The 20995-nt window shown below is 41.7% G+C and overlaps 1 protein-coding gene across 3 annotated transcripts in view; it reads left to right on the forward strand.

The window, feature by feature from the left end:
* Positions 1-12915, forward strand: part of HAT1 (histone acetyltransferase 1) — a 38918-nt gene extending 26003 nt beyond the window's left edge. For all 3 annotated transcript variants that reach the window (XM_039361801.1, XM_039361802.1, XM_039361803.1), the window contains exons 5-11: positions 1177-1356; positions 1584-1705; positions 2209-2313; positions 2611-2717; positions 10294-10445; positions 12093-12209; positions 12516-12915. In XM_039361801.1, coding sequence (XP_039217735.1) covers positions 1177-1356; positions 1584-1705; positions 2209-2313; positions 2611-2717; positions 10294-10445; positions 12093-12209; positions 12516-12683 — 951 coding nt within the window. In that variant the 3' untranslated portion in view covers positions 12684-12915. The remainder of the gene's footprint in view (positions 1-1176; positions 1357-1583; positions 1706-2208; positions 2314-2610; positions 2718-10293; positions 10446-12092; positions 12210-12515) is intronic.
* The last annotated feature ends 8080 nt before the right edge of the window (positions 12916-20995 follow it).

Here is a 20995-nt window from a genome sequence, read left to right on the forward strand (position 1 = left end):
CAGCAGTACAATTCCCTTTCCTTTTGTGGGCAGAAGGGAACTTCGCCCCAAATTCCAAGCATAATTTTGTCACAAAACATCTGCAGCATTGGGCATTTGGAGCCAACCCCACAAATGAGAGGGAGCTGCCTCATTTCTGAGAATTGGGTGCAAACACCCTGTGCTGCAAATGCTCCATGCCAAAATCCTGTTTGGATTTCAGCCTGGGCTTTTTCAGCCAGTTTTCCTGAAAGCAAAACTACTTGGCAGACAGACTCCACCTTGTGTCAGGTGAAAACGATCCCAGCAGGCAGCACTCTTACTCTCAAAAGAGGCTGGATGAAAAAGTTCCTTAGTGTCCCCAGTGTCCTTGATAGTAAAACCACTGCTTGGCAAAGAGACTCTTCTCTGCACAGGATGAAACCCATCTGTCAAACCCCGCTATTGCTCTCAAGGAGGCTGGGTGAAAAAAACCTCCTGAAATCCAAGCTTGGATTTTGTGACAGACCTGTTTCAGCCAGCCCCCAGAAACCAGAGGGAGTCCTCTTGACAGACAGCAACAGCTTGCAATCTTACCTGCTGGCTTCCCCATTGACTTTCTGGGGAAGCCAGCAGGGAGGCAGGGATGGTGCTCCACATGGCGATCACATGATTGCAGGGTGCTTGGCAACCTGCCTTAAGTGCAAACAAGTTACTAAGTGCCCAGATTGCAATCATGGGACAGCATGGGTGATGCAGTAGCCATAAAATTTGGGCATGGGTCGTAAATCTGTTCAGCTCCATCATAATTTTGAATGGTCACCGAACAAAAAGTGCTTAAGCAAGGACTACCTGTTTGATTTCTTAATTATTTTTAAGAAGAAATATTGTCCAAGTATCACCATTTTCTTTTATGAATAGCTGACACCTATTTCTGTTTGTATTTTGAAGAAATCATTTCATCTATTTTACTACAATCCCCTATCCTCCAGTAACCAAAATGCAAAATAGCTAGGGTTGGGCCTTTTTTGTTTCTCATCTTTTTGAAAGCAGAACTAAGAGTTTCCCTTAGTGAAAACTAAGTAGGAAGAATACAGCAACTTTCTGATGAATTTTAGAGGGATTCCTTCAAGGGGTAGATATGAATAATATTAGTTTACATTTAACCTTCCAGTAACTGAGCTTATATTCTCATTTCTTTTCCTTCTTTGTTTTCAGGCAGATGATGTGGAAAGTAAAATTAGAGAAATTATTCCACCAGGCTTTAGCAGAAGTGTAGATGACTTTGTATCTTTGCTGGAAAAAGAAGTTAACTTTAAGCCATTTGGGATATTACTGCATACATATTCTTTGCATAGTGAAGAAGCAGGTGAAGACATAACATATCAAATATACAAGGTAAAAAAATAAAGACACGTTTTGCCCAAAGTGACCAATTTTCATGACAACTTTTAAATGACATTCAGTTAATTGCTTGTGATATATGTAAAAAAAAAACTTATTTGGGGGTCATATCACTTTTTTGCACTCCTAGTTGCCTGCCAAAGAATCTGAATATACCCTTCTAAGAGCTGTTTTCACTTCTGTGAAGAGTTTCACCTGACTTCTTCTAGCTTTTTCCCTAGGCTGACATGACATGCCCAGGCTTTCGAGAGTATCATGAAAGGCTTCAGACCTTCTTGATGTGGTTTATTGAAACAGCGAGCTTTATTGACGTGGATGATGAAAGATGGAACTACTTTCTAGTGTAGGTACAATTCTAAAGCAATAGTGGACCTTATTACCTCTATAAAGGCTGCATTTTAATTGTGGCTGGCCAATTATTGGGACGGTATAATGATACTTTTTCTCAGGACAGGAAAAACTATTGTTTATCAAGCTGGAGTTTGCATCCATTATGTTTTGCAAGACCTTGAGAATAGAGCCAAATTAAATGCTGTTGTCCATTGGAGCTCTGAATGTAGGGCTTAAACAGTAAAATGAGCTTTGCCTGTGTTTTCTTTTACTTGCCACCTATTCATCGTTATAATAGGCAAGTGTGGGGAAGTGCTGTAAAGAGGTCTGATTTATCCAAGTTGCTGCACGCCAATTAAGTGAATTGTACATTCAGAACATAGCAGGTGTACCCATTGGGCCCTCACAGAGTAGCTTGCTGACACTGAAAATTCAGTCACAGAATAGAAAAGAAAATGGACACTGCATGGGAGCGCGACTGTAATTGACCTGCTTGGCTTTCTGTTTTATCTGCAGATTTGAGAAGTATAATAAGGACGGAGCGACACTCTCTGCGACTGTAGGCTATATGACAGTCTATAATTACTATGTGTACCCAGACAAAACCCGGCCACGTGTAAGGTAATTGGAAGCATAACACGTGCCTTGCCTTTTATTTCAGCAAGAGAGGACTGTTGAAATTCCCAATAATAGTTGATGATGGTTTTAATTTTGGGAGGGGGGGTTATTCTTTTATTCAAGATTTTGGTTAGCTTTGCGTTTTTAAAAATGTTGTTCTTTGCATCTAAAGTGGGAAAGAATCTCAGAGTTAACTTGTATATGAAGCCCTATATGTATATATATAGCAAATCATTATAAATAAGTTTCAAAAGTAAAATGTACAGCTTTTAGTTACCTTTTTTTTCCTTCTTCCTGTAGCCAAATGCTGATATTGCCTCCGTTCCAAGGAGAAGGCCATGGAGCTCGGCTATTAGAAACTGTCCATAGATACTACATGTCATCTCCTACAGTGCTTGATATAACAGGTATGTGAAATGAATCTTTATTGAAGCTTTTGAAATTCATCTGTCAAAATGAAGTGAACTTTCAAAGTTCAACTAAACAGAGGTCAAGATAATACTATCCTTTCTTACCTAAGAACTCCGTACAATATAACTCTTCGAATACTTTTCTTACTGAGAAGAGTGCATCATGAAAATCCATCCCTTTTGCTCAAGGATTACCAGATAATTAGGCATTTTGGTTGCAAAGCACATAGTTGGCTTGACAAGGAATCTAAGTTGTTGTAGGGAGGTTTAATTGCCTGGGAGAGATTGTTTTCTTGAGGCAAAGTGTTAAATCAAAAATTACTCTTATGGATATTATTTCTCTTACTCATAGAGTTGTGTTTAGAGATTAGGTGTATATGTGTATTTGTTTCTGATAAATATCAGGAATATCATGAGGTGATATTCAGGAAAGATAAAACATTTCTACTATTTTTATCCAAAACGTAAGAGGGGAAGCAATCTTTATTGACTCTTGCCCCTTTACTTCACTGTCTGAAGCAGTCACTCCACATCAAAGAAATCATAGGGAATAAGGGAATGTGGTAGAAATTGTTTCATCCTCATTTCAATCAAGAAAATATATAGTTTGAGCAGAAAACTCTAATACAGCTGCCCCCAACATTTTGGGCACCAAGGACTGATTCTGTGAAGAGAGGTTTTCCCACGGATCAGAGGGGGCCTGGTTTCTCATGCTGCCTGCATCCCGTGGAGTGGGCTTTTCTTGTTTGCACGGACCGGAGGTTGGGGACCCATGCTCTGTGCTTCCATGGAGGTTAGTCTCCAAGCTATTGTTTTCTGATGCAGCGTAAAGAAGACTACCGCCTAGTACAAGAGTTCCCCAACTTTTCAGGATTGGCAGCCCAGAGCGGGGGGGAGGGTGAAGTAGGGATGGTTTTGTGAGGGGTGAACGCATGCGTATGTGCACAAACACCCATTGTGCAAGTGGGGCCGCAAACACCACAATGCTCGCATCAACACTTGTGCGAATGGGGCCATGAGTTCGGGTGCAAACACCTGTGATGCTCGCAGCAATCTCACGTGAATGGGGCCACGAATGCCTGCAACGCTTGCACGAGTTGGGCCAAAAACACCCACGACGCTTGCCCAAATGGGGCCACGAATGCCCACGTGCGCATGTCCACACCGGCCAGCCACTCACGCAACCCAGTGGCCAATAGGCCATGGCCCACAAGTTGGGGACCCCTGCTCCATACATATATAATAAAAGAGTATGATATGTTAGCAAAATAAATATAAATTATATTTACATAGATCCATAGGTTCATTTTATTTATTTATTTGTGCCTATCTCGCTGCATGACTACTCTTATCTCCTTGCCAGTTATTCTTTGTGCTGCAGATTTTGCCATATTTCATATCTTTTTATAAGTCCCTGTCTTTTAGAAGAAGCCATTAGAAGGGGACAGTCATAAAACTTATTTTAAATGTTTATGATCCAAGGCCCTTTTGTGAAAGGGGCAATGATTAAACCTCTTTGGTATCCTGTATGTTAGTTCATTTGAACTCATATTTGTTCCTGTGCTATATTGAAAGCGTGACATGGTCTTTATAAGTGGTTTTTGTATACTTTCATGTTTTGTGTTTCTTAAACCAAAATTGATATACTTTCACAAACCACTTTTCAAAACCCACAGGGCCATTCTTGTATTATAATGTAGGGGTGTGCCATGCTTTGGATTCAAAGGCAAAAGGGTGTTTTGGAGTGAGCAGGGTTCTTATATAGCACTCGTCTGCAACTCAAAGCAGCTGTGTCTCTTTCTGGGATTGCATGTCTGCTCCCCGCAGCTGCTGAAAAGTCTTGGGAAAAGATATATTTGGTTTTAGGGGTTGCAGGTGGTACAGGTGGTACATTGGTTCCTCTGCATGCTCCAAGTCACCTTTTTGCCTTTCAGTCTGAAGTATCATGCAACCTTATTATAATGTGTATTTTAACATATTCTTTACAAATCAGTGAAGGATTATATTTGATGGCAGGATAGTGGTGGGGAAAGAAATGCTGGTAGCATTAAGTGTATTGGAAGCAAATTACTACCATGTAAATCTTTAGTCACATTATGTGCCTTTTATGCAGTTGAATGAATGTGCTTAGAAAATCTAAACCTGTGACATTTGTATATTGCATCTAAACTGTACGACAATTTTCTAAATTTTAAAAATTGCTTCCCATTTGATGGTGGCATGATAAAAACACAGAAAGATTCATGTACCGTTAAATAATGTAATTAATTTAGACATATACCTGAATGGCTAACGCGTTTCTGTACTTGAACGTCAGTCTCATTTATAAAAGCCATATAACATTGCACATGATACCATTTTATCACCCTACACACATACACATACACACACACACACACACACACACACACACACACTGCCCTAGCTGGTGCCTATCAGCCCTCCAGGGTAAACCAGACAGGAAACACAACTAAGTGTACTAAATCTATTTTAACGAAGTCTTATCATAAGACTACATTAACAGAATTGTGTAAGTCTGAAGTTACAAACTTTCACTTGCCCCTTTTAGGATGTTTCTTTCCTAAGTTTCTTTCTCTGGGTGTTAAGTGACTATAGGCTTCTTTTTCTCCTGTCTGATTGTTCCCTAGCCATCATCTCTTTCCCTTGTCCCTCAAGGTCATCCACACATCCCATACCATTTACTAAAGATAATGTAAATGTCAATTTTAAAAATTCTGTCTGAATTTTTTTTATACATATTTACTGTGTTACTTACAGTACATAGAAATGGAACTGCCAGTACAATACTGTAGCAGACAAAACAGGGCTCTTGCCTCATTTCGTGGAGCGTGATGCGTATTTTCTTCAGTAAAAGTACTCTAAAACAGATTAAATTGCCCTGTAGAATAATTTGCTAGGGAACATGCTGTTTTTGACTAGGAGCTTGAAATGGAGAGATGGATCTCTGTTTTTCATCTATTTCTCACTGCTGCTGTTAAAAGACAACTGGGTTTGACAAATGAGAACAGGATAGAAAATTATGAAAGTGAGATGATATTGAAAGTTATCACGTGGTTATATAAAAATGCATCAAACTAAAGAAGATACCCAAGCTAGTTGCATTTGTAAAGTAGTTATTGATAATAAGCTGGTTAACCTTTTGATTAAATTCTAGCAGTTTGAGGGAACAATTTTTTTATTGAGAGCTTCAACACACGATATATAACATAGTTTTGATATAAGGAAAGAACCACCTGAGCAAACTAAAATTCTCTTGAGTTTGACTTGTAGCGAGAATGGTGGTATCTGGCATTATTACACAAACAAATCCTCCTTTTTTTTTTCCTCATTCATGTTCGAATCTGTATTGGTACCCCTCAATCTTTTGAAAGTACAGGCACGAAGAGGAATGTGTTGGCGCTTCTGTATATTATTCTGTCAACAGAATTGCACCATTTCATACAGCCTAGCTTCCTTAACTTAATAGTATCAAAAGAGATAAATTCCTGACATTAATGCTTAGCGAAGAAAATGGTTTTATTACTTAGCATTGTTACTATCCTGGAAAGTTCTTGGTAATGCTTTGTCACAAGGGCTTCCTGTAGATTCTCAAGATTTTACATATGAACTCGTTATAAACTATTTCAGGTTATTTTTTTCTTTTATTCAAAAAGCCAGACATAAAGCAAGCAAGTTATTTTTGTTAAGAATCTAGTCTTGATTTCCTAATTGCATTCCTTTGTAGATTTAGCAAATTTATTTACATCCAGAAATGTTAAACTTGGACTCTCCCACCTGTGCTTTTCTTTTAAAAAGTATAAATTTTATGAAGATTTTAACATAGCTAATAGATAAACACGAAAATATATAAATAAGTTAGAAAAAAGAAGAAAGTTAAAAGAAAAAGTTTAAAAAACAGCACAGGTAGAAAAAGAAAAGGGATAATCAAAGAAGCAATTTCCAATCTTTTTTGTAGCAGCTATAAGCTTAATTATCATTACTCCCTCTTTAAAATTACATTACAAAAATCCCTCTGTTCCATACTCAACCCTTTTTTTTTTTTTAATCAACAAACGCAGAAATCACCATTTCATTCTTTTTTTCATTTTCAGGGAAAAAAAGCCCATAAAAGGTTTCCAGTTTTGTATAAAATTACTTCTTTTATCCCTGGCCAGATAAATCAGTTTAGCCATTTCTGCTAATCCACCTCCTCTTTTCCATTTCTAGATAAACATAGCTGGTTGAGGTTCTGAACTGCAGAGTGACCTAATCTTTTCTCTCTGCTTAATATTATGTGACATAAGTATTTTCTGTCTGGAATGCATATGAACTCTATAATGTTGACTTAATATATATGAGCACTGCTTACTTCATAATTTAGAATTTAGGACAGTCTTACAAATACTGGGAGCAATTTTCCCTCTGTGAGTCTGGCTGCCAGCTGGTTCTACTCTAGTTGGTAAAACCTTTGATCTTCCATGCTCTTCCCATCTGCCTGTACAACTACATCCTGCAACACTACCCTCCTCTTTGGATCTTCAGCATTCTTCTCTGGATTTATCTTCAAATCAACAAGGCTTCAATGTAACTACTACCCAATTTAAGTCAGGTTTCACAGCTCACTTTTTGTTTTGTTTTTTAATTTAACCTCATTTATCTTTCAAGTTCTTCTCCAGTTCTTACATTTTTAAAATAATGCATCTACTGCCAGTCTAGGATCTGTGGCCCTTCCCTCTTTCCCCTGTGGGAACATTTCTTGTATAAAAACTAAATCCCTCTTTTCCCATCTTTTCCTTATCAGCAAAACTAGCACAAAGTGTTTATTTGAATACATGAATAGGCAGCAGAAAGCTATAGCTAAATTCAGGCCATTGCACATTTCTTATATTCATTCTCTGGTCCCAGTGCCCTCATGGCTTCTGAAACTTTGGATGCAATGAACATACATGAGAGGTCTTTACTGAGACCAAACATCTTTTTACACAAAAATAATTTTGGAGCAAAGAATGGAGTATTCCATATTAGTTAGTGGCTTCAGTTTTTAAAAAATATTAGATATATTTATTATGCCTTAGTGAATTATATTGTGTAATTTTGCCTCTTTTGATTCAGTTAATTTAAACTGGCAAATTTAATTAAATCAACATAATAGAATTGATCAAACCATAAACACTTTTTATAACAATCCAAGCTTAATATTCATCTCATTGTTCATAGACGGAGAGAATCCAGAATTGGGAGATACTGTATAATTTAACAAAAAATTAAAAAATGTATTAATTGGATTGATTTGGGTAATCCTGGTATGAGATGGGATAAACTTTATAAGGATGAGTAAAAATCTCTTCCACTGAAGCATGACAAGCTTGATCATAGTGCCTTTAAGTAAAATCCTATGTGGGAGGAAACAAAAATATATTAGGGAAAAGTGCTTCTTTACCACAAGGAATTACAGTGGCCTATTAAATCAACCTGGGAGAAATAAAAAAAAATATTCAAAATTCATGGCTTTCATTATCAAATATGGATGTATACATATATATGTATGAAAAGTTAAATATGCAAAGATAAGACTCTGGGGGTTGGTGAGATATAGACTAGAAATTCATTTAATGTTCCAGTGTTTAGAATAATCTTGAAAACATTTATTTAAAAATGTTTTAATGGTTAAGATCATTGTCATTTGCAGATGCCTAAGAATGACACTTAAGTATTATGATACATTGTTTTATTGATTGTGCTTGTGTTTATATTGCAAATCATTATGAGTCTTTGCGAGTGTAGTAGTATAAGCATGATGGATATATATGTGTGTTTGCGTTACATTTAGCGAACTAAAATGTAGGAAGTAGATGTGATGCATGTAGAATGAAATGGAATATTATTGTATCTGAGTCATTATTGGAATATTCAGAAGAGAAAAATGGGAGCTAGTTTTTACAATCTATGGTGTTTGAAATGTGTTGTATGAATTTACATTCAAAGTGTTCTTTGTTTTGGAGCAGGGCAGTACCAGGGTTGGATATGTGCTTGCAGGACTCAGAATAGATTTTGAGGAGGGTTAAGTATGTTGCAAAGAGTTAACGTTTTGAAGTGAGGTTAGGAACTCTTCCATTGTGCTGGGAACTGGGGAATAGTGGAGCTGTCCTGGCCCTTCTTAATACAGGGAACCAGAGTGTTATGGTGGTTCTTCTCCTTTCTCCAAGGCCATAGGGAAAAGAGGTTGAGCCTGAAGCCTCTGCTCTGTGGGGTTCCTTAGGACTGTACATTCTCTATCCCTAACAGCTAAACGAAGCTACTAGATGAGGTCATCCATTGAGACAAAGTATAGTATCACCAGTATGCTGCTGAGTCTGGAGTTGCTAGTGTCTGAAGGCTGTGAAGGCCTGGATGGAGAAGAACAGGCTCCAGCTCAGTTTGGCATAACTGGGTAGCTATGGGGAGGGTTGGATTTAGAAACTTTCCATCATTTCCTCGGAAAGAACTGGTGTGCAGTTTGGAGGTCTTATTGAGATAATTGTTCTGCTCAAAGAGCAACTGGTAGCTGTGGCCAGGAAAGGCCTTGCACAGCTTTCTATAGATTTACAGGTGGTTCTTGTTTAATCATTCAATGACCATTTGAACTTGGTACTGAATGGCACTGAACAAGTGGCAGTTACAATTGGTCCTCATATTTATGGCTGTCATAACTTCCCATGGTCATGTGTTCATGATTTACAACCTTTCCTGCTGGCTTCCAACAAGCCGAGTCAATGGGGAAGCTGGCAGAAAGTCACATAAGGGGTTCTTACTTAATGACAGCAACCAGGACTGCCAGAACTGCCACCGCTAAACAGTGTGGTCACGTGCTGTTGTTGTTTTTCAACTCATAACCACATCTCTTAATGGAATTTCTGGTCCCAATTAGCTTCATTAAGGAAAACTACCGGTATTTGAACTTATTAGCTGCCCAATTCTAATGGGCTTTCTGTATGAGGAAGCACTGCTCCTCCCATTTGTATTACTGTAATATACTCTACTTGGGTCTGCCCTTGAAAAATATTCAGAAGATGCAACTTGCCCTGAATGCAGCAGGATGCAGCATTTCAGCAATTCCAGGTATTTCCTAATACATTCTTGCCTGCTATTTGAGCTGCAGTAGTTTCCAGTGGGTTCCAGATGCACCAGCTTCCACTGAACTTCCAAGTGCAGTTCAAAGAGCTCATTATTGCCTGTAAAGCCTTAGAAGGCATAGGACCAGGTTACTTGCAAGTCCACTAATCTCCAATTGCTTGTGCTTGTGGTTTGTTCTTGTGTTGTTCCACCTGCTCGCTGGAACAATACCAACCCCCACCACTTTCATAAAGCAACGAAGGTATTTTGGGTATTTGAATGAGAATGTTAAGCAAGCCTGTTGGTAGATATGCTGGATATTTTTTTTTAGTGACAGCAGCTATGGAATATTTTCAGGCCTGGGTATGGATATATTGATAACCGTGGATGTTTCTTTAACTATTTTGAATGGTCTTGTAGTATTAATTCATAAAGGGAAACTTCTGGTTACAAATCTAGCCTCTGTCTTTTTTTCTTTTAGCTGAAGATCCATCTGAAAGCTATGTGAAATTGCGAGATTTTGTATTAGTAAAATTGTGTCAAGATTTACCCCGCTTTTCTCCAGAGAATCTTAAGCAAGGCTTCAGTCAAGATATGGTAATAGAAGCTCAACAGAAGCTGAAAGTAAATAAGGTATTGATAATATTTTAAATGTATCCAGTACTGACATTTTGCAAATTGGTGTCCTATTTGAAGAAATATTCTATATCCAACATGAGACTTTGCTAAATAAGATTTTATTTATTTGCAGCTGCAGAGAATGTAGAATGATAGAGCTATAGGCAATCCTTGACTTATGATGGCAATTGGCATCAGAATTTCTGTTGCTAAGCTTGATGTCATCACTAGGGACAGCAATCCTTACAGTCCCAGTTGCCCCTGTTACATTATCATTAGACAAGGCAACTTCCTGCCTGCTTCCCATAACCAAAGTCAATGGGGAAGCTGGCAGGAAGTTGCATGTCCCAGATTAGCAAGCTGGGGGAGATAATGAGATGCGGGGAGGGTCAGGGTGGGTTCACAAGAGTCACAGGTCAGGAAAGGTACATGAGGGGGTATGCAAGAGTCATGGCCCGAGTCAGTGAGAGCATGAGGAAGGCGTGACAAGGGCTGGGAAAAGTGCATGGGGCTTATGATTGCAGCGCAAGTGCAGAGGATCTGCAGAAAGGTGAGCAGGTGGGGGATACCTATCCCGTTGAGTTGTGACTTTCCCTGATTGATAGCTTTCCAATTGACTTTTTGAGTAAGCCAGCAGGGAAGATTGCAAATGGTGATCATGTGATTGTAGAGCACTGCAATTGGTTGTGTGAACTGCTTGCCAAGTGCCCAGATTGCAATCACATGACCATAGGGGTGCTAGGATGGTCAGAATTCTGAGGACTGGTTATAGCTATCATTTTTCAGTGCTGTTGTGACTTTGAATGGTCACTGAACAAATGGCTCTGGGTCTAGGACTTCTGTAAAGTGCCTTAGATGAAACATTTCATTTACAGAAGGACTACATTGAAACTAAAACTATAGATAATAGTTATTATTTTGAAAACTATTTAGTATAATACAGCTTCTTTTACTGATAGATTCTGCAAACCCCATATGTTTTAAGGTAGCTTTTTGAATTTTTAGACAATGTTTCTAGGTCAAGATATTATTTTTCAAGCTCATGATAATATTGTATTGGTTACCAACAGTCAATTTCAAATTGTTGTTGAGATCTGACTTTTATATAGCTATTCAATAAAATCTTTGAGGAATTTAGGACACCAATTTTCTAAGGAGAAAAGGTTCAGAAGACTCAACTATTTGAAACTTACAGATTGCAAAATGAAAATAAATATTTTGCCTAGAATGAAAATGTGAGAGTAAATTGTAACATACACCTCATCCGTTCTCCCAGAATTATTTATTTGCATATTAGAATTTTATGTGCCACTTTTCGATCCAGACTTTAGTGTGGATGGTCTGCCATGTTTTCACAATTTATATCTGTTGCTGAGGTTAGATTTTGATATGTTTGAGTTTTATATATTAATCATACTGTTTTAAACCACCTGGAGTTATGTAGGTTAGGTAGTACATAAGTGGTATAAATGAATAAGATTTGAGAAAGCTAGGTCCTTGAAAAAGGAGGATAGATTAAAGGTAATATGATGAATTGTACAGTGACTGCTGAAATTTAAGGAATGGAAACAGTAGTCAAGAAGAAAAGATAGTAGGCAAGATTTTTAACTTTGCACATTGGGAGCAATAATTCCAACTCTTTTTATATGTTTTTCTTTTTAGCAACATACACGGCGAGTTTATGAAATTCTCCGGTTACATGCAACAGACATGAGTAATGCAGAACAATCCAGAAGTTATAGATTGGATGTAAAAAGAAGATTGATGGGCCCATATAAGGTGGCTTTTCTATCATTTTTTTTAAATTTGAATTTATTATGAAAGGAAAGAGTTAATGAACACTTTGTCTACCATTTAGACTTTCCCAAATGCCAACTTCCTTTCCTTCTTTTTATTTTGTCTGAATATCCCTTCTCCAAGTTCTTCTAGCTTTCTGCTTCCATTCTTAGTAAGGAAATCTCCAGTTAACCTTTAATGTATTTTAGTAGGATACAAATCTATCATTTCATCACAGTGCCAATGAACTTGCTGGAGGTGGTGAAATATGGTAATGTTCTTCATATGTGTAAATCCTTTGTTTTCTAGAAAAAGCAGAGAGAGATTGCCAAGATGAGAAGATGTTTAAGACCAGAAGAGTTGACCAATCAATTGAACCAAATAGACATAAATTTACAACATAAACAATTGGAAGAGACGTTCCAGCAACTTATTTCAGATTATCGACGAGTCCTAGAACGACTTGCTCAGTCCTGAGGATTCTCTATAAGAAACACACAAACTTCTGCCTATTGCATTGTGAAATATATTCATGATCACTGCTCCACTGCAAAATTTCATGTGACATTTTAATCACTTTCAAAATGACTGTGGTTTTCTGTATTTTGGATTTTTTATATTTTTGTGTTGTAGATTCTAAAAAAACCAGTGCCTCATTCTGCTGGTACTTTGCTGAAATAAAGAAAGTAGATTACAAGCTTTAGCAAAACTGGTCTGAATCCTGCATAGTATGTGTAAGATCTAGCTCACCAATTGAGATGATGCAACAAGATACCAAAGTACAATGGCATATATATTAATACTCTGTGAAACTATGCTCAGTAATAATGAGTAAAACAAAACATGGCTTGCATCAGAAATTGGATCCCATTAATGGAAAGTGGATTTATTTATTTAAAACACTTATATAACGCTTCAAATTAAAAATATGAAAGCAGTTAACAATTACATTTAAATAATAAATAAAGGATAAGCTAATATCAGCTATGAATCTTTTTTTCATTAAACAATCAAGTCTGATTTGGACCAATCCTGCCCTATATAAATTATCAGACTTTGGTTCATCTTATCATAGTGAAATTCTCTCTATACAAATTCCAGAGACAGACTGCACCCCTGCTGAAAAGAAGTACTCACCAATCTCTGTAAATATATATATATATTACCTGCCTATCAGCTCTAGTTAATAAATTATTTCTCTAATAATTGTTTCTCCAGCACTGGAGATGGATAATCCACTAATGGGTTAACTTAATCCTCCTGCCCAATCAGATCAAGTCAGCCAAACTTGCCACGCCTGTCCTGGGCCTGTTTTCCCAGTCTCGACTTGATCTTGCCCATGAACAGACGTACAGGTTTGGCTCACAGACAGATAGTTACCTATTAGTGGATTATCCATTAAACTTTATTAACTATTAGATTGCTAAAATCCCTTTGACTTTAGTCCCCTGAGTAGCGTTGGGACCAGCGCTCCTCTAGAGGACTATTCCTTTACTGATTCCTATTGGGATTCAGTTTTTCAAACGGAGGACTCCATTTTCTATCCAAATTCCCCCCCCCATTCCCTCTTCTGGGAAAGGGGGTGTTTTTTTTCTGTCTTCCTTCCAGTGCAGCGCCCTTCCAAAATTCCCCCCCATTCCCACCAACTCTCCTCCGGTGTCGGAGCTTGCGGCTGCAGCTCTGACAGCCTTAAAAAGCCTGGCTTGACTCGTCGAGGCTGCAGGGGCCTTGGATTGTCTTGGTGCGTTTCCGATCATTCCGGAGGTTTGCAGATTCGCTCTAAACGCCAACAATCAGCTGGGCAGGGTGTTTTTGGCCCTGTCTCCCCCCGAGAAGTGCATGACAGGCTGGGTGAGTTCCGATTGTTTCGGAACCGGAGGGAGTGACCGAGCTGAGTCGCAGCCGCCATTTTGCAACCGCGTGGTCACAAAGCCTTGCTGACTGCAAGGGAAGGTGGGGTGGTGAAAAAGGACCTTTCCACCTATTTCAGCAGTGATTAGTTAATGGCACTTTCTGTCTCAGCCCCTGGGTTCTCATCTGCCCTAAGTGAAGGCCTAGATCTGCACAGGGGCCCCGCAGTCCACGGCTGCCATTTTGGAAGCTTCAGCTTTCTCCCAAAGCCGCCATTTTAGAGCACTCTAGTCTTCCGATTAAGGCCTCACTGAGGCCTCCTTTGGCAAGGGCCTTTCCCAGGTCATAACAGCCAAGGTTTGCCTGGAGGGGGGAATAAATTCTCTCAGGTCATCCTTGGAGATTCCCTTTGTGGCATTTGGAATTTATCCTTTTATCCTTGGCATAGGCCCAAGAGTTTTTATTGGACCTTCTGGTGTCTCAAGTTCTGGTCACCTCTTGGCTTGCTGATCACTACAGTAGTTCCTAGCCTCTGACACTGTACTGTTGCCACCTTTTTATATTACTGGCCTGGCAACACAGCAAGCCTCACTAGCAGGCCGCAATCCACTTTCCGGTGGAAGTCATAGCGGCTGCAAGTAGAACTGGTTTTTTGGATACCACTGGTTCGGTGACTGGGGGGGGGGTAGGGCAGCCTAATTCCAGTCTTTGCCCTACACCTTTATCAGCCAATTGATCCCTTTCCCAGGTGCGCCTTCTCGCACACCTGAAGATTTCACACCAGCATGGAGGATAACACGGCTTCCCAATCCAGGGCTGCCTCTCCTTCCTCTTCAGTCCGGAAAAGGCACAGATCTCCTACCCAAGAGGCTGCTGGTAGGATCGCAGCCAAGGTCAAACCCAAGGCTGCCTCTGGGGGGGGGGGAACCTCCAAATTGGCTGAAAAACAGGCCAGCAGGAGACACCAGGCATTGGAAAAAGAGTTTTCAAAGGCTCAAAAACAGGCCAGGGCTGAGACTACTCAGACTGAGTCCACCTTTTTTTATTTGCCTCTAGGTCTTTCTTCTCAGGAAGTCTGGGCACCGGCAGAACCTTCCATCTCTTATGGCCAAGCCGATGTGGAACCTGAGGCACATACATTCAGGTCTCCTACTACCTGACGGGCCCTGCAGGCCCCGGAAGCCACCTTTACGCCCACGGCCGCAGGGATTAGAGGGGAGGAATCGCCCCTTCCATCCTTGGACGATAGGATCCAGTTCCTGGTGGCTCAAGTGGTGGAGCGGGCCCTTGCGGTCAGGACTCCATTGGTGCCCAGAGCGGAATCCTCGCTTTCCCGTCCTCTCTCATCCAGTGCATCACAGTTCTCGTGACCCTCCTTCCCATTCTTCCTTTAGTGGGGTCTCATTAACCCCGGAGCAGGATCAGGCACTTGACGCCTCGTGGTCAGAGAAGGAGGAACTGGCACCGGATCCACCCCCGTTCGGCAGCCTATTTAATCCATCCCTTTTTCTACCCCTGCTTCGCAAGGCTAGCTCTGCAGCACACGTGGGACCTGACTGGTCCGCTCCAGCGGCTTCTACAATAGATTCAGAGGCAGACCGCGTCTTCGTTGAACCAGTGGTCACTCAGCACCATGTTCCATGTCCAGCTTTGTTCCTCAATGCAGTTAAGAAACAATGGGCTTCCCCGGGTACCTTCCCTCTTCCAGGTGGGAATGATAAGAAGTTGTTTAGCATGGCCTCAGAATTAGATGAGGCATTGAATGTTCCCACAATGGATGAGCCTGTTCTCCCCTTCCACTATTTCGGGGGATATGGCTGAGGCTTTAAAGTCTGAGGAATGCAGATCGGAAATGGCATTTAGAAGGTCACACCAGGCGGTGGTGTGATCTATCAGGGCTTCCACTTCAGCCTCCTTCACTAGATCCGCCCTTATCTGGCTTCATCAGCTTCAGGCCAGAATTTCCCCGGACGATGTCCGCACACATCAGGACCTGAGCAAGCTAATGGCCGCGATGGAGTACGCCTCTGATGCGACTCTACACATTGCTCAGTTTTCCTCCAGATCCTTGGTGTCCAACGTGACAGCCTGCCGCATGCTCTGGCTAAGACACTGGCAGGCAGATACCAAGTCCAAGGGGTGTTTAGCTGTAGTCCCATACCAAGGTAGCAAATTATTTGGGGATGCCTTAGCTCCGTTTCTGATGGAGAATAAAGATAAAAAGAAAATTCTGGCCCACCTTACTAAGAGGTCTGACAGGAGGACTACTCCTTACACTCGTAGGCAGTTATTTCGGTCTACCACTGCTCCTCCAACCATTCAGTCTTCTCAGCCCTTTACTCCCAGGCAGGACCGGTCAGTTGACAGACTGGCCCCAAGGCCCAGACAGCAGTTCCATTCCAAACGGCCCTTTTGAGGAGGGGGACGTCCCTTCTGCAGGAAATTACTCCCCAGTGGATCCTCCCATAGGGGGAAGGCTTTCCCTCTTTGTTACTCAATGGGAGGTCACCATCACAGACGCCTGGGTCCTGGAAACCATTCGTCACAGCCTGTCTCTGGAATTCATTTCCAGTCCACCAAGAAGGTTCATTTCTTGTTCCCAACCAAAAATGTCTCTAAGGAAAGGTCTCATGCACGAGGCCATCCGTCACTTATTGGACATAAGGGCCATAGAACCAGTGCCTGCGGCCCAACAGGGTCGTGGATTTTACTCCATTCTCTTTGTGGTCCCCAAGACCTCGGGAGGATGGAGGGCAATCTTAGACCTAAAACGCCTGAACCTTTATCTGGCATACCGAAGGTTCAAAATGCAAACACTTCAGTCCATCCTAGGCAGCATCCGAATAGGGGAATTTCTCATTTCCGTGGACCTCACGGAGGCATACCTTCACATCCCCATCATTCCCGGCCACCACCATTTTCTCAGGTTCAATTACATGGGGCATCATTATCAGTACAGGGCACTTCCATTCGGGCTGTCGTCAGCCCCAAGGGTCTTTTCCAAGGTTCTGGCAGTTCTTGCGGCATACCTGAGATTGATACCAGTTCGGGTGCAATGCTACCTGGACGATATCTTAATATAGTTGTCCTCTCCCCGAGGGGCTCTGACAGACCTGAGACTGGTGATCGAGGTCCTCCAGAGTCACGGCTTTTCGGTCAACTTCAGGAAAAGTCAGACAGTTCCATCGACCAGAGTGCTCCACTTAGGGGCCATAATAGACATAGTAGAGTGCCAGGTTTATCTGTCCCAGGAACGCAGGGACAGTATACGGGAACTGATTCTCAAGGTCTGCAGAGAAAAGACTCTGTCACCTGCCGGTCTTTCCCAGCTTCTGGGAAAAATGGTATCTTGTATCTCGATCATTCCCTGGGCCAGGTTACACTCGCGGTCCCTCCAATGGTTTCTGCTTCCCTATCAGAAGCAGGGGACCAGCACTTCCACCCGAGAAGTATGGATTCCACCACAGGTCCTACATTCACTCAGATGGTGGTTCTCTCCAGCCATGACCAGAGAGTCTCTTTTCAAGGAGCCGGGTCGGCTCATGATCACGACGACGCCAGCCTGTTCAGCTGGGGAGCACACTATCAGACACAATGGGCCCAAGGATGGTGGTCTCAGTCAGATGTGAGACACAATATCAATTGGCTGGAACTCAGGGCCATACATCTAGCCCTTCGCCACTTTCGCCACAGCATAGCGAAGCAACATGTGCTTGTCCTGACAGACAACGTGGCGGCAAAGGCCCATGTGAACTGGCAGGGGGGCACCCAATCCCGTGCGCTCCTGACCAAGGCCCAGAAACTGGAATCCTGAGCAGAAACCAACCTCACCTCGATCAGGGCAGACCACATCTCGGGGGAAGCAAACAAGAGGGCAGACTTCCTGAGCAGGTCAAGGGTAGACCACTCGGAATGGCATCTGCACCCAAGTTATTCAGGGAAATCACCCACAGATTCGGTCTTCCCATCATAGATCTGTTTGTCTCCCAGACAAACACGCAACTCCCGCAGTTCTTTTTGCGCTTCCCAGTTCAGGGGGCAGAGGGAGTGGATGCCCTTCGGGTTCCATGGCCGGATGGCCTCCTCTATGTTTTTTCCCCTCTCCCCCTTCTCCCAGTGGTCATCCGCAAGCTCCTGCAGGAGAGGGCAGAGGTTCTCTTGGTAGCCCCCTTCAGGCCGCAGAGACCTTGGTTCGCCGACCTTGTTGGTCTTTCCTTGTCGCGACCTTGGAAAAATCCTCCAGACTGAGTGTCACTGACCCAGGGGGATCTGATTCACCCGGACCCTCAATGGCTTCAGTTAGCCGTTTGGCACTTGAGCGCTGGCTCCTATCCCAGGAGTCCTGTTCGCCAGGGGTCATTGACATAATTCAGGCTTCCCATAGGCCGGCTACCAACCACATCTATGAGGCCACGTGGTGGAACTTTTGTCGGTGGTGTTCCACCCATCAACTACCCTTATCAGGATTGACCGTCCCTCACATATTGGATTATTTGCTGTAGGGGCTGAATAAAGGTCTGGTGCCTAACACCTTGCACAGACAGGTGGCAGCCCTTTCTACCTTGATTTCTTGCAATACTGTTAACTCTCTGGGTCAACATCCCTTGTTCCATTCTTTCCTCAAGGGTGCTACCAATACCAGGCCACCTGTAGTCCACAGGTATCCCTCGTGGGAATTGCCTCGGGTCCTTCAGGCTCTTACAAAGGCTCCTTTTGAACTCCTCAGTTCGTGCGACATGAGATCCTTATCCCTTAAGGTTGCTTTCTTGGTGGCTATTACTTCAGCCTGGCATATTTCTGAGATGGCAGCTCTCTCAGTCAGGGAGGATCTGTGTGTCTTTCACCAGGATCGGGTCACCCTTCGTTTAGACCCCACCTTTGTCCCCAAAGTTAATTCTCTTTCATAGGGCCCAGGATATTGTCCTTCCTGATTTCTGTCCTAATCCTTTCCACGATCTGGAATGTCAATGGCATTCACTGGACGTCCATCGGGCTCTCCATTATTATATCAAATGGACGGCTGCCTTCCGCAGCTCTGAGGCACTTTTTGTCTCCTTCCACCCTTCTTCTAAGGGTTGGAAGGTTTCGGCCTCCACGATCGGCCAGTGGATAAGAGCTTGCATTGCAGGGGCGTACCAGTCCAATTCCTTGCTGGTTCCACATCATGTCACAGCCCACTCTACGCACAGTGCGGCCACTTCTGTGACTTGGGCCATGCAGGCTTCCATCAAGGAAGTCTGTAGGGCGGCCACGTGGTCTTCCCCTTCGCCTTTTATACGGCATTATAAACTGGACAGGTACGCATCCACCGAGGCATCCTTTGGCAGGAGGGTTCTCTAGCAGGTGGTGTCTCGTGACACGGTTCCAAACTTGCCCGCTTCCCTCCCGTAGGACAAGTGGGCATTGGTGTGTCCCATTAGTGGATTATCCATCTCCAGTGCTGGAGAAGGGGCGTTGCCTTACCTGAACGCCTTTTCTCAGCACAGAAATGGATAATCCTCACCTAACCATTCAGGTCATTAGGCCTAGGGTCAGTTTCTGTGAGCCAACATGTCCTGCTATCAGTCATTAGCTACGCCCTCATCGAGACTGGGAAAACAGGCCCAGGACAGGCGTGGCAAGTTTGGCTGACTTGATCTGATTGGGCAGGAGGATTAAGTTAACCCATCAGTGGATTATCCATCTCCATGCTGAGAAAAGGCATTCAGGTAAGACAACGCCCCTTCTCTAATGTCATGGTTTGGAATAACAGTGAATCTTTCCAAGTGTGGCTGTTTGTCAAAGTCATACCAACGGCATAATATCAGATAGGCCAGGAAATCCCAAAGGACTCAAGAACAATAAAAATTGCAAGCCCTCTCTTGTCTTTGAGAATATTAGGATTCATGATCCAAATCACTAAAATCTGCAGTATTTCACAACATAATACTTATGGGTTGACTATCATGCAGAACTTTAGATGCAACATAGAAAGGCATGGTGGGGAATTTAAAGACTAAAACCTAGTCATTCTAATGGATCTAATGCCTAAAAGTATAAATTATTATGAATTGGTGTACCAAACTGAATAAAATTAGCACCTAACTACATTTAATGACAGTTACTGACCATTTGTGGCTGAAGTTCACAGATCACAGATAGTATTACAATTTTATTACTTTCCATGAGTTAAATCCATGAGATTTGGTATAAATATGAACTGCATTTGGGAACTAAAATTCTGTTAACAGTATTTATAAATACATCCCATGAGAGGGCAGCAGATTCTGCTTGACCTTCTATGTCAAATCCTTGTCTTAAAGTTAATTTAGCTTGAAAAATGGTAGATTAGCAGAACTGGAAAAACCATAATTTAATTTCGTTTGGATTGCTTTTTACCCAGGAGTATTTGAAATTATCTGCCAATGTTAGGTGGACCAGTCTAATACAATTGCAGAATAATGTCATCCAGTAAGTAAAAATATTTATCCAGGTTTACTGGATAATCAGATGTATTGACTCCTGCTTTCTGCCAAAGTACTGCATTCAAGATGCAGCAGATAACTTGGAAAATTATTTGGGATTCTCTAGGTAACCATATTGTTACATGGTCCTAATTCCATATAGCTACTGTGCTCAAACTTTAGCTGCAACCAATTTTAATGCAGCAAATGTAAACCCTCATGAAAAAAGAATAGCTGAATCTGGATGTTCTCAATAAATTAATACTTCCAAATTGTATTTTTTTTCAACAAATCCAATTTTCAGAAGGAACAGTAAGGGGGAATTATATTTCTGCTGGTATTGAAGCAACCAAATGCTACACAAACTATTTAAAAATTCAATGGAGGTAATTATTCTCTTGTTTAATTAGGGCTGTCCAAACTTGTCTTTCCCAGCATTTGTATAAGACATCAAACTAGATGTAGTAACAACACAGCTATTTGTTTAATCTCATA

Source organism: Crotalus tigris, unplaced genomic scaffold (assembly GCF_016545835.1).
Source record: "Crotalus tigris isolate CLP2741 ecotype Arizona unplaced genomic scaffold, ASM1654583v1 scf7180000019363.1367679, whole genome shotgun sequence".
Lineage (NCBI taxonomy): Eukaryota > Metazoa > Chordata > Lepidosauria > Squamata > Viperidae > Crotalus > Crotalus tigris.